This window comes from Silurus aristotelis (assembly GCF_946808225.1).
Source record: "Silurus aristotelis genome assembly, chromosome: 11".
Lineage (NCBI taxonomy): Eukaryota > Metazoa > Chordata > Actinopteri > Siluriformes > Siluridae > Silurus > Silurus aristotelis.
This window is the reverse complement of record NC_139584.1, coordinates 17,865,444-17,889,707: the sequence shown is the minus strand read 5'-3', so window position 1 is coordinate 17,889,707 and position 24,264 is coordinate 17,865,444. Positions and strand designations below refer to the sequence as shown.

General features: G+C 36.2%; 1 protein-coding gene across 1 annotated transcript; it reads left to right on the top strand.

The window, feature by feature from the left end:
- The first annotated feature begins 14,964 nt into the window (after positions 1–14,964).
- Positions 14,965–23,373, top strand: lhx2b (LIM homeobox 2b). The gene is made up of 5 exons (XM_083553369.1): positions 14,965–15,898; positions 17,091–17,293; positions 17,865–18,232; positions 20,855–21,060; positions 21,622–23,373. Exons 1-5 carry the CDS (start codon positions 15,713–15,715, stop codon positions 21,910–21,912), a joined length of 1,254 nt encoding a protein of 417 aa, XP_083409495.1. The 5' UTR covers positions 14,965–15,712; the 3' UTR covers positions 21,913–23,373.
- The last annotated feature ends 891 nt before the right edge of the window (positions 23,374–24,264 follow it).

Below are 24,264 nucleotides of genomic sequence, written 5' to 3'. Positions count from 1 at the left end.
TTAACATGTTGCTAATATGGCTCATTCTTGTTGATTTCTTCTCTACAATATCCAAAGGATTCGACCACTTCTCTCCACACAGGTTGCCCAGGTGCTTGTCATTTCGAGACTGGACTACTGCAACTCTCTGTTGGCAGGTATCTGAACGCTATTCGTCCACTGCATATGATCCAAAATGCAGCTGTGAGACTTGTGTTAAACCTGCCCAAGTTTTCCCACACCACCTCACTGCTGCACTCCCTCCACTGGCTTCCAGTTGCTGCAAAAGTCAGTTTCAAAGCACTGATGCTTGCCTACAAGGCCAATAATGGACCAGCACCATCTTACCTCAGAGACCTCATCACTTGCACTGCACCAAGCTGTCGGAGATCCTCCAGCACTGCTACCACTGGTACTACCTTATCTCAGGATGAGAGGTGAGTTTACTTCAAATCAAATCAAATCAAATCAAATCAAATTTTATTCATCACATACACATACATACAGAGTATGACATGCAGTGAAATGCTTTGTACGGTTGTCCGGCATAAAGGAATAGGATAGAGGGGATAAAACAAGGGGAAAAAAAAGAAGGCAGATAAATAAAAACAATAAACTTTGTAAAATATAAACATATATAAAGATTATATATATATATATATATATATATATATATATATATATATATATACACAATGTGTGTGTGTGTGTGTGTGTGTGTGTGTGTGTGTGTGTGTATATATATGAAAAATAGGAAAAAGTGTTGTAGTGCGGAAAGAAATATAAATAAAAAATATTTGCAGAAGTGTGATGATGGAGAGAGTGACCGGCTTTTAGATCCAGCTTTTAGATCCTGGGTGTTTCCTGGTTTAAACTCCGAATGGCCTGCGGAAAGAAGCTCCTCCTCATTCTCTCTGTGTTCGCTTTTAGGGAACGGAATCGTTTCCCTGAACGCAACAAAGAAAAGAGTCCATTGTTAGGATGGCTGAGGTCCTTCATAATCTTCCTAGCTCTGGTCCTGCACCGTGTGCTGTAGCTGTCCTGGAGGTTAGGGAGCTCGGTGTGGATGGTACGTTCAGCTGACCGCACCACCCTCTGGAGGGCTTGCCTGTCCTGCATGGTGCTGTTCCCGAACCAGAAAGTGATGCTACCCGTCAGGACGCTCTCAATGGTGAAGGTGTAGAAAGTCTTTAGCACCTAAAAGGGTAGTTTAAAGTCCCTTAAGCATCTCAGATGGTACACCCGTACGGCTTGTGGTCTGTCAGTCAGGAAGTTAGAGATCCATTGACACACCGGCTTGCTGAGTCCCAGGACCTCTAACTTACAAGTGAGTGTGGAGGGAATTATGGTGTAAAATGCTGAACTGTACAACAAACAGCATCTTTGTATAATTCCCATTTCTTTGGTCCAGTTGGCTTATCATGGTGTGGAGGAGATGAGCAATGGCGTCCTCAGTAGAACGGTTCTGACGGTATGCAAACTGTAATGGGTCCAGTCTGACCCGTCTCTCAAAGCACTTCATCACTACTGAGGTCAAGGCTACAGGGCGATAGTCATTAAGGCAGGCGGGCTGGGGTTTCTTCGGGAGAGGAACAATGGTAGACTGTTTAAAACATGAGAGGACAACAGACTGTTCCAGTGAAAGGTTGAATATCTCAGTGAACACCGGTGCTAGCTGGTCAGCGCAGGCTCTTAGACCTGTGATGCCATCTGGTCCTGCTGCCTTCCTGGTATTCACTCTTTTGCATGCCCTCCTCACGTCATGCTCCAAGATGGTGAACGTGTTTACCTCTCTGGCTCTCTCAGCGTGCATGCTGGTTGTGCCGCTAGCGCTGCTAGCGTGGTTAGCTGCAGCCTCGAAACGAGCGTAAAAGGTGTTTAGCTCGTCTGCCAGAGAAGCGTCCGCATTCACCATTTTAGAAGATGGTGTTCTATAGTCCGTGATTGTTCTAAGTCCCTGCCACAGGCTCCTAAAGCCGCCATGTTGGAACTGTGACTCTAGTTTACTCCCGTAGCTCTGCTTTGCATCTTCCACCGCTCTGCGAACACTGTAAGATGCAGCCTTGTACTCGTCCATGTCCCCAGTGTCGAGCCCCGTGTTGTAGGCAAAGGAGCGGGATCTCAGAGCGTCGCGGATAGTGTTTTTTTTGCATCGTATCATCCGCTAGTTTCCCGATGAATCCCACAACCGCTTCCATAAACATGTTGACGTCATCAGAGCTGCACCTGAACATGTCCCAGTCTGCATCATCCAAAGCGTCCTGCAGAGCGGCCATCGATTGGTCAGTCCAGTGTGCAACCTCCTTCTGAACCGGAGCTTCCTGTTTCAGCCTTTGTTTGTAAACAGGCATGAGGAAGATGGCGGCATGGTCCGATTTCCCAAATGACGGACGTGATTGTGCCTTGTAGCTGTTCTTGAATGGTGTGTAACAGTGGTCCAGTGTCCTTTCGCCCCTGATGGGGCAGGTGATGTGCTGATAAAAGTTCGGTAGTGCGCGCTTGAGGTTGGCACTGTTGAAATCTCCGACCACAATGAGCGCAGCGTCCCGATTCTGTGTTTGGTGAAGAGTTAATGTCTCATGTAAATCCCATACTGCAGTGTCCATGTCTGCTTGAGGTGGAATATAAATGGCACTGACTATAACCGAGCTGAATTCCCGAGGTAGATAGAAGGGCCGACATTTGATGGTCAGTAGTTCCAGGTTTGGTGTGCAGGACCGTGAAAGAGGAACGATGCTCGCGTTGTCGCACCAGAGGTTGTTCACCATCAGACACACTCCACCTCCTCTTGACTTCCCCAACTCCAGTGTTCTGTCCATGCGGTAAACCGAGAAAAACTCGGCTGGCTGGATGGCGTGGTCTCGGTGAAGCAGAGAAGGTTGCGAATGTCAATCTCGGACTTGACCCTTGCCCTGAGGTTGTTGAGCTTGTTCTCCAGTGACTGGACGTTGGCTAACAGGATACTAGGTAAGGGAGCGCGGTGTGCGCGTGCCCTCAGCCTGTTCCTGACGCCGGCTCGTTTCCCTCGCGGACGCCGGTAATGTTGCATCCTTTGTTCCCTCTCAGGATCTCGTTCGGCCAGCATGGGTCCGGGTTTAGAAACCGGGAAAGGTGAGTGCATTGTACACCAATAGATATGAGTGTCTCCGTCATATCTAATGATGTCCATCTTGTGTAGATGGAACTGTAAGTACTTAAATAAAAGTATAAAATAAACAAAAATGCCATCTTTGGTGTCTTTTTCAAGGCTCTTCTCTTTTCTAGCATTGAGGTAATTAGATCAACTTCCCCTATAAGTTGTAGGCTGATTTATCTTGTTGTAATCTAGCACTTTTGTATGTCTCTCTGGAACAAGGGTATGTGCTAAATGCCACAAATGTAAATGGACTACCCATACTTAACACCTAGTGTGTGTTTCGGAAACTGCAAAACCTCGGAACTCAAGATCCTACAATGCATAGTGAGAACAGCTGAGAGGATTATATGGGTCTCCCTCCCCTCTATTCAGGACAATCTTTTAATATCTTTAAAAGGATCCCTCTCACCCCTCCCACAGACTGTTCAAGACCTTTTGATCATGCAAGAGGTTCCGATGCATCAGAACCCACACTACAAGGTTCTGCAACAGCTTCTTTACCCAAGATTCAATTCAATTCAATTCATTTTTATTTGAATAGCGCTTTTAACAATGAACATTGTCTCAAAGCAGCTTTACACAGATAATGCGGTGATTAAAAATGAATATGTTCTTTATGAGTAAGTTTGTCCCTGATGAGCAAGCCGGTGGCGACTGGCGACTGTGGCAAGGAAAAACTCCCCGAGATGGCATAAGGAAGAAACCTTGAGAGGAACCAGACTCAAGAGGGAACCCATCCTCATCTGGGTTACACCGAATGTCCATTTGTGGCGGGTATACAATGTTGCGGGGTGCAGTGATGATGATCAAAAGCGAAGTGTATTTCTGAGTCAGTGTAGGAGACTGTTGACATCAACTACAGTCCAATCCAGGCAGGCCTGGATGAAGTGGGAAGATCCACGGGGGGGAGAGGGGCAGGAACAGTGGTCACTGGAGCCTCAGGAGCATGTTTAACTCGACCGAGAGAGATAGAGAGAGATAGAGAGAGAGAGAGAGAGAGAGAGAGAGAGAGAGAGAGAGAGAAGAGGGTGACAGGAAGAGAAGGATATGGATTATTAAGTGTACCTATTGTTGCATGAGAGTTAAAGTCACTGTGCAGTTTGGACTCCGGCAAGACTCGCTATAGCAGCATAACTAAAAGGGAGAACCAGATGTCAGAGCCCTAAACACCCTGGTGCCACCCATGACCCTGCTTTCATCTCCTTAATTGTGCACTATGGATATTAATGGACATAACATGGACATTAACGCATACTCCCATTCAGCCACTTTACTGAGCATTAAAATGCACATTGTAGCATATCTGCAAACATCTGCACTCAGGGACTTACTGTTTACTATAGACATCTGCCTATTCTCTTAAACATTACACACTAGACATTGCCCACACTTATACATTGTGTACACTTGTACATTCTGGACATAACACACTGGACATAGCTCGTATTTGCATTTGGTGTGTGCTCGCACTTTACTGTATTGCACCTTAACTCTGCTATGTCTAATGTCTACTTTGTGGTTATTTATGTTTAATGTTACTCTTGCTGTTTCACTCTCTCTTTACCTTGGTCCAAAGTAACTTCATTTCATTCTTTTCTATACTGTGTATGTGAAAAAAGAACAATAAATCTTGAGTTGAGTTAAGTTAATGGGTTTCCTAGGCTACTTGGCTGATACTCAATGAGCAAAATAACTCGCACTGATAGGCTGAAAAAGCATGACTAAGATGGTTGTGTGAATCAAACACTAAGGCTTACCACAAGCTAGCTTTTTCTAGACATATATTATCCAATGCCTTCACCTCCATTAAGTAGTAAATTTATTAATATGGGCTAAACAATGGCTGTCTATAGTCTCACATCTAATAATAAAGATATTTTGCATTAACTGTTCATAAGAACAGATTTTAGATGAAATTAACTTACTACAGTAACACAGTTGTAAATTCATCAGAATTAATGCACCTTTTAATTCATTTAAATTGCAGTGATTAGAGCAAGGGATGCAGTTCCTGTACAATTTTATATATTTAGAATAACAATCAAAGTGAAAATTATTTATTTACCTTTGAATTAATTTTTTTTTTTTGTACACACACACACACACACACACACACACACACACACACACACACACACACACACACACACACACACACAATGCTTACACCCTATTAGCTTTCTCAACAAATGGGGACTAATCTACAAGTTTTAATTGAATGGGGACTAGTCACAAAGTTTAGAGTCCTTAAAGTCAGACCAGTGGGGCAAACGTCACGCTAATTGAGTCTAGTTTAGAGACTAGTTTGAAGTTCATAAAAGGTTTATAAAATAAAATTCCAAATATAATGACTATTGTACACATTTGTAGTTTGTAATTTGTCTCTTTTAGAACAATTGAGTGAATATGGCAAAAAAAAAATTCTTTTTTTTTTTATATAGGAAAAAAAGAGCCATTTCAACAAACGAAGGTGTGAAGCATTAGAGGAAAAGTGAGTAAAGTTCCACAAATCAAACTGCATTTCAAATCGGCCGGTCAATTGCCCTCCAAGACCTAGCAATGAAGTTAACACAGTACAAGTAGTCATCGACTTACAACCACGATTGGGACCAACAGACACGATTTGGACGTAAGTAAAGTAGGCTATATGTACAGTACTGTGAAATGATGCCGGAAGCTGGTACACACTGTTGTAGGCCGCGGCGTACAATAGTCGTAACACAATTTGGTCATAAGTAGAGTAGGCTATATGTACAGTACTGTGAAATTATGCCGGAAGCTGGTACGCACTTACGACCATTCAACTTTACGACCACAATCGTACGCCGCAGCTAGCGATTGTGGTCGTAAAGTTGAATGGTCGTAAGTTGCATAGGTCATAAGTCGACGACTACCTGTATTGGGCCTAGGCCAAAATTTTCCCCTCTCCTCTTTTATTTTTTTTCTAATTATTTTAAAACAGGTCAACAGCAATAAACCAATCTGCATTCTGAAAAGTAATTCTACCATTTTTCTACCTTTTGAAAGGAGGCGACCCTACCTTGCTAAATAATTATAGACCTATTTCCAAGCTTTCAGCTTTGGCCAAAGTGTTGGAATCTTTGGTTAGTGAACAAGTGAAAAAGTATTTAAATGCTCAGTCAATTTTATATAAGTATCAATCTGGTTTTAGGAAAAAACACAGCACTACCACTGCTGCTATAGAAGTAATTAATGATAGTCAAAGCACTTGATGATAAGAAACACTGTGTGTCTATGTTCATTGATTTGTCCAAAGCATTTGACACTGTTGACCATAGTATATTAGTGCAGAGTCTGGTCAGTATAGGTATATCTCAGCACTCTGTGGGCTGGTTTATTAACTACCTCGCTGATAGGACTCAAGCTACGCAAGTTGATAGCCTAACGTCAAAATATTTATCAATCTGTAAAGGGGTCCCGCAAGGCTCCATTCTAGGGCCACTTTTATTCACTATTTATATAAACTGTCTAGGGGAAAATGTTCAACATGCATCTTACTGCATGATACGGTCATTTATTGTTGTGCAGCTACCATTAGGAAGGCGTATGAATGTTTGCAAACTGCTTTTGATAGAGTGCAAGCACAGCTTTATCATTTAAAGCTTGTGCTTAATGCAGAGAAGACCAAAGTAATGGTCTTTTCAAACTCAAGGAAAAAATAGTTAGACCTGAATATTGTTACTGACCAGGGTAAAACAATTTAGGTAGTTTCATCTTATAAATATTTAGGATTTTTAATTGATGAGCACCTTTCTTTTGAGCTTCATATACAGAATCTAGTAAAAAAGTTTAAATTGAAGCTAGTTTTTTTCTTTAGGAACAAATCTTATTTTACTTTTTCTGCTAGAAAAAGGCTAGTTGATGCTAAATTTCTCACTATTATTGATTATGGTGATCTGTTGTATATGAATGCCTCTCTGTCAAATCGCTGGCTTACTCACCTTTATATTTTTATATATAAGGGTATTATAGGCAGGCTGCCAGGCTACGTATCCGAATTTCTTTCTTTTGTACAGAGTACTTATGGTTTACGGTCCAAGAAAATTATCTCATTAAATATTCCTCAAGCTAGGACAGAGTTGTTTAAAAAGGCTTTTATGTTTTTTGCACCTTTAACTTGGAATGACCTACAAAAATCACTACAACTACAGTGTCTAATTTCCTTAAATCATTTTAAACATTTATGTTAAATCTATAGAACATGAGTCCATCCACACGTGCAAATGTTTTAATTAATGGCACTTTTATTTAAATTGAAATGCACTTGTTGTATTTTGCGTTTTTATTTGTTTTGTGATTGTGTGATTTAATTTGTTCTGCTATTTTGGCCAGGTCTCGCTTGAAAAAGAAATTCTATATCTCAATGAGACTAACCTGGTTAAATAAAGGTTAAATAAAAATACACTGATAGGTGTGTGTGTGTGTGTGTGTGTGTGTGTGTGTGTGTGTGTGTGTGTGTGTAGGTATGGGTGTCTATGTGGGCTACACAACAGCCATAACTCTCTGATTAGAATACCGCTGTAATTATAAAAGGAAGAAAGCACTAGAGATTAAAAACACATGAAACTAAATGGAGCTTGCAAATATTCTGCTGGACTCCCATCAACCTCCACCCAAGCTTTCCAACCAACACACACACACACACACACCTCATTTCAATGTTGGAACCAAATGATGTGACATGTTATATGAAAGTTTTTTACCTGTAAATAGTATTCTTGTTCTTCTTTTGGCTCCTCCTGTTAGGGGCCACCACAGCGGATCATCTGTCTCCATACTACCCTGTCCTCTACATCTGCCTCTTTTAATACAACTACCTACATGTCTTTCCTTACCATATTCATGAACCTCCTCCTTGGCCTTCTTCTTTTCCTCCTTCCTGGTGGCTCCATATTCAGCATTATTTTACCAATATACCCTATGTCCCTCATCTGCACTATGTACTCTTCCAAAACATTTCAATCACACCTCCCTCACCTTGTCTCCAAAACATCCTACATGTGCTGTCTTTCTAATAAACTATTTTCTAATACTGTCCTTCCTGGTCACTACCGAATAAATTATTTACCTGTAAATACAGACATCTTTGAAAAAAAAAAATACTGTATATAAATAAATAACACTCTATGTTCATGAGTAATCCTTTACAGTAATGGATCAATGAAGCTCAGATAGATAGATAGATAGATAGATAGATAGATAGATAGATAGATAGATAGATAGATAGATAGATAGATAGATAGATAGATAGATAGATACTATTAACAAGAATTTAACGAATATAAATAATAATCAAAATAATAATGGAAACCTATTATTAATACTTTGCTATTGTTATTTATTTATTATTTGTTTTTCATTTTCTATCCTTACCCTCTGTCTCTTACTCATACATATTCATGCAGCTGTTTGCATTTTATTATTACAAGATGTCATCTGTCAGTCAGCCTCATGTAACCAAGTGGACTAAAGAAAACTCAATCAGCCATGGAAGCCTTTCTTTGTCCACCAATTCTGCAAGTTTCATGCTCCTTATTTGTTAGGTCAGAGGTTAAATTGCTGACCCTCCCTCACCTTCTCCCTCTCCTCCCCAACCCCCTTTTTGCAGTGAAAAGCTTTATCTGCAGAGTCCCCATATTTACATGGATTAGACGTCTTTCATGCTAAAGAAAGGAATCTGGTTCATAGTCAAAGCCTGAGGAGCAGCCTAGACTGGTAGCATGGCCATGTTATTCACTGCTAGACAATGGCCATATTGTAAGGATCTGAAGGTGGTAGTAATGGGGTTGTGTTCTCCTTTATCACCCCAGTCCAACCCCAGAAAGCCCCCATTCCACAGCCTTTTCGTCTGTGGCAAAGGATTGTGCTTGTGCCACTCGGTTTGGAGAGCTAAGCTCCATCCGCTCCAGTGACAAGAGCAAACAAAAGCCTGCCTACTGTGAATTAGATGAAGATGTCAAAAGCTTTTCGGCTTTTTAAAAGGGTGGGGGCATAGACTGGGGTTAAGGAATAAACCAACAAAACCCAAGTTTTTTTTTTTATTTCATTTTTCAGATTTATCCTCATGGAGGTCTTCATTTCCATATCATCTTTATTTCACCAAAAAGCCATTCTTGGTAATGTAAACAGATCATTTTAGATGTTTAAATATGCATTTATAAGCACTGTATTTTAAGGAAAATATAAAGTATATAAAAAATCAAATAAAGTATTTTTTGATTAACAATTATTTTCTAAGATTTGTGTTATGAGATCAGTTTGCTAAAATCAGGAAAGTTAGTCATACTGGGGTTTGTGGTTAAAAGTGCCAGGGCTCATCATCATCATCAGCATCATCATCATCATAGTAATAATATTGATACTACTACTACTACTACTACTACTACTACTACTACTAATAATAATAATAATAATAATAATAATAATAATTAACTTACAGCAACAAGCCCAGTTTGTCAATTTGCACAATTTTTAAATAATAATTTAAATATTAAACACTCATCACAGTACCATAACTTCTATCCAGTGAAACCTGAATTAATTACTTAATTATATGTAATCACCATATGCTTACACTCACATACTTGATGCCAAGATCTAATGTAATATGTTTATTGGCCAAACTTTTTTTTCATCAGTAGATAACTCTGAGGTGCACAGGCCAGCATGGGTGGGTGTGCCAATTAACATATTACATTAGATCTTAGCATTACTTAGGCTATAAATTAGGCTATAAATTTGGCTATAAATCAATTACAATGAGAAAGTATTATGGAAACATGCTAATTAAAAATATATAAATGTAATCATGTTTAGCATATCTTTCCAAACCAAAACACTTGGCACCACATGAAAACAAAACCTCATCTTGGACAGAAAGCATTTTCATTTGATGTTTACTTTACACTGCTGCTTTCCCTTGCATGCTGGAGCAATAATGGGAAATAGGAAGCATTTAAACCCCAAAGGCTTGGTGCCCTTTGAAAGGCCACTATATAAAGGAGTCTAGAGAGGAGATCGTGGCCCATTCATATGGTAATATGCAAGCCAATGCTCTGACTCTGATTAACTCCATGTGAGTTAATAGTTGCCCTGTTAACAAAGATTTATCCTTCTATTCAAGCTGCCTGAACAATTAGAGGAAGAAAACCAAGGAGGGAGAACTTGTTCCGAGCTTTTCCAGTACAGTCCCTTCAAAATTAATACAACTTAATACAACTTGGACTAATCTAACCTGATGCTGCAAAAGGACTAGTGCTGAGTACAAATAGACAGAGAATGTATGGAAAAGTACAAAAGAACGAAACACCATTAAAATCTATATATTTTTACTTATGTAATCTGCTAGATTGTTTTCATTAACACGTTTCATTTAGTCTGGATTACATGAACATAGCTATTAAATGGAGTGTTCTTGATCAATTTCTGTATAACTAGGGTGGGCAAGACAACACTATGTAACAATAGTGTTTTCATACATATAACTTAATTTCCTAACATATTTTCAGTCAGAATTAACTCAATCACTGCACTTATTCTCAGGCTGAGAATCTATCGGACTAAGAAACGTTTTATTTTTACAAAAAATACTTTTTTTTCTTAAATCTAACCGGCCCCATGCTCTATTTTTCAGTGAGGAGAAATGTTCATTATTTAGGGTAAAACTATTTAATTTAATTGTGTTAGGGATAAGCGGGAGGAAATGAATGAATGAATGAATGAATTTAATTGTGAGATTTTATATAAAACTTAGCGGCCTCTGTCTATTTGAAGCAGAACTGCACACAAGATCAAAATAGAGAAATTCTGATTAATGAATGGGACAGGATAGTCTAATTTACGAAAGATTTTTTGATTACGATGGGTTTTGAGAATCACTTGTTAATTGAAAAACGTTCTAAAAACAAGACAACACTCCTGACAGTTGTCTACCTATGAAATTGTATCCATCCCTAAAAATTTAAATCGATATCTATTGTATAATATCATTGATGGACTGTTCAAAATAGCAAATGGCAAATAATCAGTGCATAATAATACAAATGAAAACAAATACAGGCACTGTGATAGGTCACAACACGTAAGCAGCAACTAAGCATTTATGTTTCATAGATTTCTGCATCCCTGTAAAATGTGCATACCCTGGGAATTTATTCGGTTGATACAAATGAAAGAAGCAAATCACTAATATCTAACATAACATCATGGATAAATAAATTAATCAGGATAATAAATCAGGTAATGAATGCTTTCATAAGTAAACAAAACGGGCAAATAGAAATGAAATGTGTGCACAAAAAGCTGAATACCATTAATGCGCAGGTGTAAGGTGGATCTAAGGAAAAACATTTTAATACTGCGTTAGCCCCTGATGTAGCCAATCTTATTTTAACCAACGTGTGCAGTTTTGCAGATACCATTAAAAACCTCCCAATATTAATCCTCTTTGAAGGAGCTTCATGCTTTGTCACAAGCTCTGGATTGCTTCATCATTTACAGCCCCCCTCTGACTTCAAGAAACTCGTCGCAACACTTTGTATCTAAACGCATGCACTGGTGCACTTCCTTTTTCCGAGAGCGGCTGATTCCCAGATCAGATGCGCTTTATCTGAAGGTCAAAAGCAGTCAGTTTAATAATTTTGCAAATGTGTATGATACAGAATAAAACCCGTAATAAAAAATTATACTATGGCTTTTACTTGGAAAAATGTCTTCTTCTTCACTAGTAATAGACAAGATTAACTGTGTTACATTTGTCAAATTTAATTGATTGGATTAAACAACAACAAAAAAAAAAATTACTGTCACTTTTATCATGTGACCATTATTGTTTCTACGTGTTTTCACTGGGCGGCAGCTGTTTTTCGTTTTTCCTAATTATTTAATTGAAAAAAATAATTAGCTTCGGATTCTGTGCGGAAGTTAAAAGCAGAAACTTTTTACAGGTGAAAGGACCGGAAAAGTACCATCTCGTCGCTTTTAAGGTTGTTATGGTACCGTTGTGATGTAATAACGGTTGTGACGCGGTCACTTTAGGTTACTTAAACTACCGCTTATTTCCTGACTTCATAGTTCACGACATAAAAATCATTAGGTTCAACTGCGCGGTTTCAACCCTTAGTTTCGGTTCTGAAGCGCTTGACGCTACAGCAGCATGGTGCATTTTAATAATTATATATAATTAATCATTTAAAGGCTCGCTTTTTAATATGAGCTTGATATAAATGTCACGAGGTAAAGAAGATGTGTTATACAAAAGCACCAGACAAAACGCTGGTTTTCCCGGGGTTTCTGTGTCGAGCCACAAATCCTAGTTATCAGCTCCAACAGCGATATTGCCGAGGAATGAGAAACAGATATTTATGAAATCAGACATCGCGACTCCGATCCGACCTGATTCAAACAGCTACCTAAAATACACAACTGAACAAAGTGACCGTTCGAGGTCAGTCAAAAACCTTTCTTTATTATTTACAGGAATTGTAAATATATTTTATTTTTTTCATAATCTTTGACAATTGTTTGCCAAAATATCATCTTTCCCCCACCTCAGCAGATCTCCACCGCACTAAAATGTTTAATGTATAAGGCAGCATTGCTCCAGACAGGAAGCGCGGATAATAAATATGCATGTATTCAATTAAGAGTATTAAACGTGACTTCATTTGCATAAGGATTTTTAAACCTTTGGATTTTTAGCCTAACTCATTTATATAATATATATCATCTTATAAATAAGATAATATCGTATTAATTCGTAGTCCATTCATATTTGCGCACTCAAACTTAAATATAAACGCATGTATGCATCCATTGGTGGTCTGGTACAATCTGCACAGGACCATGCCAGTTTATCAGAACATTCTTATATTTATTAATATAAATTGTCTCATGCCATTTGTTAGGCGAGATTCGATTATGGCCAGGTTTTGCTGGTTAATGTTCATCGATAATTTCTTATTACCTAAAATGAAAACCGCATATGTTATGGAAAGACAGTTAAATGGTAGAGAGCATTTTGCCGTGAATAGACTCAGTAATTTACACGGCTCAGGTATGTAATAATTATGACAAGAACAATATATAAATTACTATTGTATAATTATAATTTATAAATCATGGTTGGTTTTGAAAAACCAATAATGGTAACTATATTGTCAAGCAACTTACTATGGCTATTTACTTAGTATACGGACTGTAATGTACTAACTTATCTTTCACGTTTAGTTTGTGTTCGTTTTTGTACGGGCTGTTGTGGATTTTATAAGTTGATGCATCGCTTTTCATTTGCAAAACTATTTGTACAAACTGAATGCGAAGTTTTAATATAAAAACTGAAATGACATTTAATATAATTTTTTTTATGATTTTACATGGCCGAGGCTTTATATCCAAGTGACAGTTAAACTAGCTTTATAATACAAAAAGGATGACACTAAAACGGCAAATTCCATTATTTAAAGAATTTCTTTTTTTAAGGTGATTGATTTTTATGATTGTTTTCTTAATAGTTATTCCACATTTCCTATTGTAGTTGCTTTTACAAATTGTGTAATGTTTTGTAACGATACACAGGGTGTTGAGAAATGGGCTTTAGAAACCGTTCATTTGGATTGCCCCCAAAATGTAGGACGAAGACTGATGGGGGTTTGATAAAAAAAAAAAAAAAAAAAAAAACAGGTCACGTATTTGTCTCTTGATGACCTGAAATTATTGCTTTCCAACCAATTAAGGAATGAGCCCCAATTAACGGTATAATGGGTTACAAATACTATAAACAATGATTTGAGATTTAACGGCATACGTAGAAACAATTAGACGATTAGTTTAAAGAAATTACTTGCGTATTAATACATTATCGACGATTTAACATATAACTATTTTAACTTTCTTTTAACATTTGTATAATACGACAACGTGTTTTTTTATGCTTGCTAAGAGAACAGACAGACAAAATAAAGGAAAATGAATTGAAAATTGCGACGAGCAATAATAATAATAATAATAATAATATTAATAATAATAATAATAATTATTATTATTATTATTATTAGTAGTAGTAGTAGTAGTAGTAGTAGTAGTAGTAGTTGTAGTAGTAGTAGTGGTAGTAGTGATGTATTTGTCTTTGTGTAAAATGTAATATTTACAAAGCAGTGCCGCGTCTCTATTTCGTTTAAAAGAGAGAAGTATGTCGAGTCTTAACACTCATTGAATATGGCTCTGACGTTAATTGGGTTGTAAGGAGCGGCTCCTGCAGTGTTACGGTATGTTAGTCGGATTCCATGCTGTCAGTACGGTATTCGGTTCTTTTGACACTAAACGTGCTCTGTTTCCTTTTGTTGGAACTCACAGGGGTGAGTCACATTGGTCTGTGTTCGGAACTGGTTTTATTGTGCAGCATGTCAGGTTGTCCGGTGGAAAAATGTTAAAGTACCTATTTGATAAATGCCTCATTTTTTAAATGAATAAATATTTAAAAAAAAATAACTCCTTTTTTTTATTGCGCAGAAAATGTATCATCAGAATAACACACTGCGCGTTGTACAGTACTTGACTCGATTAAGCACTATAACGATTCGCTGATGGTCATAATCATGTCATTAATTAGTTAAGTCTGATAATTAAGTCAAATAAATACACCCATCTATGCTAGTGAGTTGCTTTCTCGTTTGTGTCTGGACAATCATATATTGTCTGAAAACCTGGGAATACTTTTACACACGCCGCTCTTATTACAAGTCTGTCCTGCGCTGCGCAGCCAATGATTGTGCGTAGTGAGCATTGACGTCAAGGTCTCCGTGGAAAGTCGCGGAGGGTCGCGCGAACTTAGAGAACCGGGAACAGAAGTAGGGGCTGGCAAAACACGGGCATAACACACACGCACACCCTTAAAGTGCACTCAACTCCTCCTCCTCAATTACTCACATTTGGCTGCGACTACACGAGGACACACCGCTTGCGACTAGGAACAGGTCTTTTTCAGAGAATATGTGGCTATAAACAAGAACTTGGCATTAAAGTTGCCATCTTTAAAGGCGTCGATTAATTTGTATTAGTCATTCACTGGAGCCTTCTGCTGTGCTGAAGTTGGACATCTTTTGAAATGACAAAGCGACGCAGAGGAAGCGAAAACACCAAGAAGATGCAAACAGTAGTAAAATTCGACAGGCTGAAATTGTAGTTGAAATTTCCATACCATTTCAGGATTATTTTTTAATCGGCGATGAGAAAAATTTTTTTTTCGATGAAGTGCATCTGCAACCCCCTCTATCCTCAGGCCGCAAAGAAAAACTGCCGAGTTCATTTTAACTGTATGATGACACACGCCTTTCCAATTGAAAATTGCCCATCGAAACACTTCAGACAAGCGTTACAGCAGTGGCTTCCGTAGTTGGTAACCTGCTCAAAGTTCTGGAATGCACCGACATCCTTGTTTGCGTTCTGTGCATCGTTGATGTGTGTGCTCTGTAGGTCTATTTACTTTGGGGAAAAGGCAGTAGCGATAAAATAACAGCAAAGCATTATCTTCTGAGTGGGATCTGAGTGTTATAACAGCTCTTTCATGACAGAAGTCATATGAACCGCAAAGGGCCAAAGTTGTATATTACGGAAGCAAACACGTGTTTTTCGCTCCCGTCCGCGATGCTTTTCCACGGCCTGCCTGGAGGCGACATTCACGGAGTGATGGAAGAAATGGAACGAAGAGGCAAGAGCGACTCAGCTGCTATCAGCTCGGCCATAGATATGGGCGAGAGAGAAACGGTAGGAGAATACAGGAGCTACAGAACAGATACTATTTTAAGATATATATATATATATATATATATATATATATATATATATATATATATATATATATATATAACATTACGCGCGCGCGTGTGTTAGTTTGATCTATCGTTGTTTTGTTTTTATTATTCATGTAATTTGCAATTTGTAATACGTTACATAATAATTTTCACAAGCAGTTGATAAAATGCTTAAAATACTTCCTGCCATTGCCATTCTGCCATTAATATATTGAATCGATTTTTTTAATTAAATAAAAAATATTTAACATTTTTATGTGTAAACCTATTGCGTTTGTTACAAATTCAAATATATTATTAAAATTAAAGTATATAACATATAATTTATACTTGGATACGAGAACAGAGTTTTATTATTAACCAATAATGGACTTTTTCATTTTCTTTTTTTTTTTTCTTAGTATTTTTTTGTATGTGTGCATGTCTGTAGATGGTATAAACTGTCTGTTTGTAAATGGTTTTTATTAATTAATTAATTTATTTACAAACTGTTAATCTACAAACTGGAGCCCTTTAATAATAGTATTATTAATAAATATACTAATATAGTACTACTACGGATACTACTACTGCTACAACTACTACTACATCTACTAATAATAATAATAGTAATATTAATCATTTATTCTAATAATAATATAATTAATATAAAAATATTTTATGTTTCTGTGAGAGAAGGGGCGGCAGAAAGGCAGAGAGAGGAAGATTTAATATGTAGAAGCTGGGCTTAAAAAGATTCAGGGCCATAAGGGGTAAAGCATAAACTTACATACAATTTATACAAAGGATATATAGAAATAGTAAAACAGCATAACTATAACATATACTTAAAGGCACTTAAATGTGTTATTTAACCTTTCACGTAATTCCTGTTCATGTCACCTTTTCTTAGCTCCTTCCATTTTTTTTATCTTAGTATCACTAAAAAGCCAATGATTAGTAAACAAATTTCAGTACCGACACGGTGGCGGGTTACAAATTTGCATTGATTAAAAAAAAGAATTCAAACTTATATTTCTTTATATTAGAAACCACGCAGTAATGCGTGGAATACTGTTGAAACCTTTGTGTGATTTTCAATCGTGTTTAAACAATATTCCTTCAGGACAGATATTTGCTAAAGCAAATGCTGTGTATCTCCTCAGGGTATGCCATCAATGACCAGTGAGCGGGTGGCACTGTGTGCGGGCTGCAGAGGGAAAATTTCCGACCGCTATTACTTGCTCGCAGTAGACAAGCAGTGGCACATGCGCTGTTTAAAATGTTGCGAGTGCAAACTCAACCTGGAGTCTGAGCTCACCTGCTTTAGTAAGGATGGAAGTATCTACTGCAAGGAAGACTATTACAGGTGTGTCCATAAATTTAATTTACTTTCTTTTTCTCTCCGGACACACAATCTACATTAGGGGTATTGGGCTACATTCTTAAGAAATTATATTAGCTAACCGCCTTAAAGCTACCAATAAAGCAAACATGTTTTGCTGCAAAACGTAATAATAATTAAAAAAAAAAACAAAAAAACAGTGGCTATATATTAAATTGTGAAAATGGAAGTAAGTCTATCAATTTAAAAGACGCCATTAAGTAAGCCCAAAGCAGGCAAATATTTTCAAATAAAAGTAATATGTAATATTTTATAATCATTTTAATCTTTTTTTTTTTTTTTTTACAATACAGTATTATTACCGCCACTGTGAGGAAAAAAGTTTTAAAAGAAAAATATTGCATTTATCAGCTCGTGTTTATTGACGATTAAACCCGTACATAACAGACTCAAAACTTTCCTGCAACATTTCCCTTCAACCTTGTCATAAGCATAGAGAGAGATATAGAGAGATCGAGAGAGAGATGTGGGTACTATAGTTAAATAGATAAAAAGTTATTCAATCTATGCTCATGGCTATGTTTCTCTTGTGTAGAAGGTTTTCGGTGCAGAGGTGTGCTCGCTGCCATCTCGGGATTTCGGCCACGGAAATGGTAATGCGAGCTCGGGACTTGGTGTACCACTTAAATTGTTTCACATGCACGACGTGCAACAAAATACTGACGACAGGCGACCATTTTGGCATGAAGGACAGTCTCGTGTACTGCCGTTTACACTTCGAGACGCTCGTGCAGGGAGACTATGGGCACTTCACTCACACGGACGTGGCTCCAAGTAAAACGCTTAGTACAGCGGGGGCGCTCGCGCTCTCCTACTACAACGGAGTGGGCACGGTACAGAAAGGACGCCCGAGGAAACGGAAAAGTCCCGGCCCCGGAGCAGATTTGGCCGCATATAACGCAGGTGAGATTTTTGTTTGTTTGTTCGTTTACTATTGACTGCAGTGCATTAGAAAGGTACTGCGATTTCAATGTATTAAGACATACCTGGTAAACGCAAAAAAAAAAACAAAAAAAAAATCATGCTTTCGATTTTAAGGCTATGCAAAATGGAGGATAATGCAAAAACAATAAACAAGACAAAAAACATGCGAAATATCCACAATTTAAGCAAAAAGATTAAGTAATAACGTTTAAGGACTAAAATATAGCAATGTAAGCCTGATTTCAAATGACTTTTGGTAGAAATGCTGCATCCAAAAAACATATTAAGCCTCAGCCCGCATCTGTAAATTAAAACTAGGCTATAGCAACAGTTAAATTGTAGATTATCGTAAGAATAAGAAACTAAATTTAAAGGAAATCAATTTAAGAAAAAAATACAATTACAATGCTCATTGTTGTCTAATTTCTAGCAGGGATTTTTAGTAGTTGTACAGTTTTCTTTGTTAAACAGAAGCCTGAGAATAGTCATGTTTAAACAAAATAGCCGGTTTTAAAACAGAATTTAGTGTGCTACTAAAGTGTTCCATATTAGTTGAGAATTTTTTTAAATGCAGCTGTGAACCGAAACAAACGAGGCACGATACTATTAAACTGACATATTCAGAGCTAAGATAAAAAAAAAAAAAAAGGAAACTATTTTACATACACCTATTAAATTCAGGTGATTTTTGCCGTAAAGCAAGTTTTAGAGCCTGTTTTCTTCCAAGACACAATGCACATTTTGTCTTCTTTACAGTTTAGTTTTGTTGAGAGAGAAACTTATTTAGGATTTTTTATCATGACAGTCATATAATGCTAAATACTAGTTATATAAATTATGCATTACTACAGCGAATAAGTTTCTAGAATGTTAGTGTTCTTGACCTGCAAATAGCAGCAACGTGACTCATAGACTCCTGCATTAAGGGGAGGAATGATCACTATATGGCTGACAACAGTTGACTAGGTAGGAAGTTGGAAATTACTAAGATGTGAATCTAATTCTCTAGAGTATTTGAAAATATGTGTAAGAAAAATAGAAAGTGACAAAGATATAGTGAAGTAATATATTTACCTAATCTAGAAACTATGTATTGAATCTATTACCGATTAATATTATTTCAGCTTGGTTTTTAGATTACATTTCATCATTGTATTTGATTTCCATTAAGTTTTGTGTCATTACTATGTAAAGTACAAAAGGCTGTGTACCCTATACAATACAATAAGACAATACATTTTATAATCGAATATGTGATCACTTTCAGCAGCAAAAAAAATAAATAAATAAATAATTTCCTTTTTTAAGGGGTTGCATCTGTCGAAAGAAATCATACAAAGTCTAGCAAAATGAATATTTCAATGTACAATTATCACTGCATTATATGTGTTCTATAATGCTTTGTGTTATTTTGTTTTAATAACACAAAGCAATATGGAACAAGCAATATGGAACATGGAATTTGTATGGAAGATGTAATTGTGTCCTACTGAAGACCTGTAACTGAGTTATCTGTCTATATATAATTCATTAATATATTAATATTGAACAATACAAAGACTGCAATACATTTTAAATACTGAAGATCTCTTTTCCTGTTATATCACCGAGCAGGCACGCACTGGGCAGCAAGTAGGGGAAAATTTGCTTTCAATCATTGGTGCCACCTTCAGGTTACAGACAGAAGGACAGCCACAGTCAAGCTCTGCAAGAATCACTAAGCACTAGCGCACATAAATGCCTATTTTGGTTAAATACCATTTCCTTAAAGTCATACGATTACAGCGTTTCGAAGCTACTTTTTCATAGGACCTACAACTGCCACCTTCTGGCATCAGCTGTTTTATAAAACTGTAATAATGTGTTAAATGAGCTTGCAGTAGAGGGCAACCATTGATTAATATACTAGTATAAAACAAAAAATATTACTATGTTCAAGATATTATTTACTTATACTGTATTTGATTAACAGTAGTATTTAGGAATGTCAAGAATTACACAATTTAAAATTCAATTACAATTTGTTCCATGTCCAAAATGGCAATAAGTAAATGTTTTTTTTCCAGTGTAATATTTTCAGTCAAAATAAACAGACTTCCTGAACTGTCTTGGATCTTGAAACACTTCAACTTCTGCCAAGAATTACTGCCCAAAATCTCTCTTTCAGTCTCTTCAAAAATGCCTAATTGGCAAGCTAAAATCTCAAATAGTTGAGCCACGTGCAAAAAAATTTAATAATTTTATAAATAAACAGACATGGCTCATTTGTATATGTTTGAAAATAAGTAAAAGCTATTAGGCAAACATAGCACTTTGCCCTATCAAACCCTTTAGACAAAAATGTTAAAGTGTATCTCAAAATCTATTGAGCAAAATATATATTTTTAAACAAAATTGTTCCAAATAAATACAATGGATATGCATTATTTATTAACTACCTATAGTAGTCTGTATGAGATTCCCCCACAACCACCACACACATTCTTTTTATTTTATAAAATTAAAGTTGGAGTCTATTTTACATTAATTGTAAACCAATTTGTTACATTTTCTGTAGCATGATTTTAAAATATATATTTCCTTGTGATTTCTTGAAAATAGCACTAAGCTGTAATGAAAATGATGGGGATCTAATGGACAGAGACTCTCAGTACAGCTCTGGTCAGAAGACCAAGAGAATGAGGACTTCCTTCAAGCACCATCAGCTAAGAACCATGAAGTCCTACTTTGCTATTAACCACAATCCTGATGCCAAGGATTTAAAACAGCTGGCACAGAAAACAGGTCTTACAAAGCGTGTACTTCAGGTAAGATATTATTTTGTCTATAATAAAGTGCAGCCATGACTCTTCTTTTTTCTTTTTTTAAACACTAATTTTAAGTTTATAAAATGTTAAAGTATATATTTCTTTTATTCATATACAAAATGTAAGAATTTAGATTTCAGGTTTAAACCAGAAATCTCACACAAACATGAAATTAATCAAGAATTTTACTTGGACATTTGAAACAATAATATTTTTTTTTCATTAGAAAACTAAGCATTAGTAATAAATTGTTAGCCTGTAAAAGTTAAAACAAAGTGTAATCGAAATATCAATGAAATGGAAGAAATATATAAAAAATACATTTCAAAACAAATCTAAGCATAAAACCTAAAATCACTAAAAGGATGAATTATATAAATAGGCTGTAGTTTTTTTGGGGATTTTAGGTGATATATAATTGGCTTTAGAAGTAAAGACAGATAGAAATGAAAAAAAAAAAAAAAACCTTCTAAACTTAAAATCTCAAAGCCCTAATTATCATATCTAAAACAATGTTTTTGATGGATTTGTTACAATGGATGGATTGCATTATTCTTTTAGGTCTGGTTCCAGAATGCCAGGGCCAAATTCCGACGAAATCTTCTGCGTCAAGAGAACAATGGGGTGGAGAAAACTTCAGATGGGTCAACTCTAGCTGGTGGAACCCCATCTGGTCCAGCCTCAGAAATTTCAAATGCCTCTATGAGCCCATCTAGCACTCCCACTACACTGACAGACCTTACTAACCCTACAATGCCCACAGTCACCTCTGTACTGACCTCCGTACAAGGCACCTTGGATGTGCATGAATGCCGGAGTCCATCGCAGACCACACTCACCAGCCTGTTCTGATGTCTGTCATTCACTTAATAATTACCATTGACTCTTACAACTGTGTCGTTACAGAACACATCCTGTTTTTCTTATATTGTTGTGAAACCATCACTGATTCACTTTACTTAGACACTACATTATAAAGTCTGTACCACATACACCATTCCTAGCCCTGATGCTCACAAATTCTGTTTGTAAAATTAGGTTATAGTGGAGCTTTGATTACTGTCATAAACTTTGCAACTTTACAAGTTACAGATGTTCCTGGACATTGTTTTCAACTGACATAACAAAATGCAACTTGTTGGTTATCCCAAATAGAACCAGAATTAGAAATCTGTTAAAAGAAACAAAATATTGTTAGTTTCTTTTAGAGTATTGCATAGAGATTGGCATGCCTCAGTGAAAGGTCAAATTACATTTTTGTACTAAAAATTTTATTTTTATTTTCATTTTACTCAACATTGTTTACAGCATAATACTGTGGATAGAAGTGTTGTTCTTATATGGGAATTTACTTTTTTCTTCAGCTTTTTATTTCAGTAACTGCACACAGGGGTCAATGTAAGGAAAATTTATTATAATGTGAATAAGTTAGAGATGAAAATGACAAACAGTAAAAATCTAACTGTCATGTGCCTTACACTGCATTTAAGTAACCCACCATGCCCATTTTTTACTGATGAAATTAATAGAATTTAAATGTGTATTTTATCAATCGAAGCAACAAGGTCGAGTAGCTCTGTTTTAACAATGAGAGTTTATTGCAGGCATGTACTTTTGTTTCTCTCTCTTAATTTATACTGATCTGTCTTTCACCCTTTCCCATTTTTTCTCCTCTGAGAAAAGATTATTTATGTATAAGATTATTTATACATATAAATAATCTTAACTCAACATTTTACCTCATTAAGAATCCACTGGATATTATAGCACAGCAGCTAAAACCTTAATACACACTTCATCTTAGCCAAAAAAAAGAGTAAAGTAAGTGCACTGTAAAAATGCCAGTTTGTTTTCTATATCTAATAGTTGCGAGGGACATTGGTAAGAACACTAAAATGAAAATGAGTAAAAATGGTCAAATTGTTTTCTAAACTCAAATGAAACAAAATTATACATGTTTTGATGTAGATTAATGTTTTTTTGTTGTTGTTTTCAATTTATTACAATGTCACAGTGTTGGAAACAGGTTGAATATATCCATGCTGACCATAGTCTTCTTGTTGAAGATGCTGTATGGTTTAGATTGACATCTGTGGTGTTTCTTTGAGCATTCCTCACAATATCCTATTTGATGTAAATGTTCAGGTCAGTACAAATATATATAAACAAATTTGGTTATCCGTGTTATTACCATTAACTGAGAAAAAAAGTGAAATATTTGAGATCTCATCTATTGTTACTACTACTACACATTTACTAAGACATAATTTAATCTTTTGTGGTCAGTGTTTTCTGATTAAAAGATATTGGAAAAATATGGTAAAATATGGTAAAATATGGTAGTTTGATCTACTACAATGGCTCAGGAGAACAGATTGCATTTAATCACCTATCACTGCACACCAATATAACGATGAACTGTAATGAATAGTCATTTGTTGCCACCCAGATGAGGATGGATTCTCTTTTGAGTCCTTTCCTCTCATGCTATCTCAGGGATTTTTTCATATTCCAAAATCGCCACTGGCTTGGTGATTAGGGACAAACTTACAATTAATAGGAACAAACTTATATATTATTTTATGACCAAGTTATCTGTTTAAAGCTGCTTTAAAACCATATCTATTGTTAAAAACACTATACTTATAAAAATTTATGAATTTAATAAAAAATTTAAACGTTTATGAACACCTGGCCATCACACATATTTGGGACTTCCCAACTGTTGCAAGAAAGTTGCAAGTTCAAGTTGAAGTTCATAAGCTGGGGCATTATTACAGCTTTAATAAATCTGTAATGAGATCTTTAAAAAGTGCATGTGTATGATGGTCAAGTATACACAAACTTTCGCCATATAGTCTATATAGATTGAAACTACAAGGTAGATATGGTTCCTAGTTTTATATAATGTTTTAACATACAATCCAATTAAAAGGAAATGTCCTAGAATCATGCAGTAATGATCGATGTAATGGCTTTTCCTTAGTTTATGTACTTTACGTTTAATAAACAAGCTTTAGGTGTTGCAGTGCACTCTGTATGGAAACCTATTAGAGAACTCAATTTATTGCTTCTTATACAAGTGACTGATAACTCTATGCAGCTATATTTATTAATGCAATTTTGTAATTAAACTCACCAAATATATAAAAAAGTTATACAAATACAAATAAGTACAAATAATGTATTGTATATTAGAACAGA

Excerpts from the sequence above, each read along its gene's own strand:
- lhx2b (XM_083553369.1), top strand. The coding sequence starts at position 15,713 with ATGAACCGCAAAGGGCCAAAGTTGTATATTACGGAAGCAAACACGTGT. Across the intron at positions 17,294-17,864 it reads TGCAAGGAAGACTATTACAG|AAGGTTTTCGGTGCAGAGGT; the intron begins GTGTGTCCATAA and ends TCTCTTGTGTAG. Across the intron at positions 18,233-20,854 it reads TTTGGCCGCATATAACGCAG|CACTAAGCTGTAATGAAAAT; the intron begins GTGAGATTTTTG and ends TCTTGAAAATAG.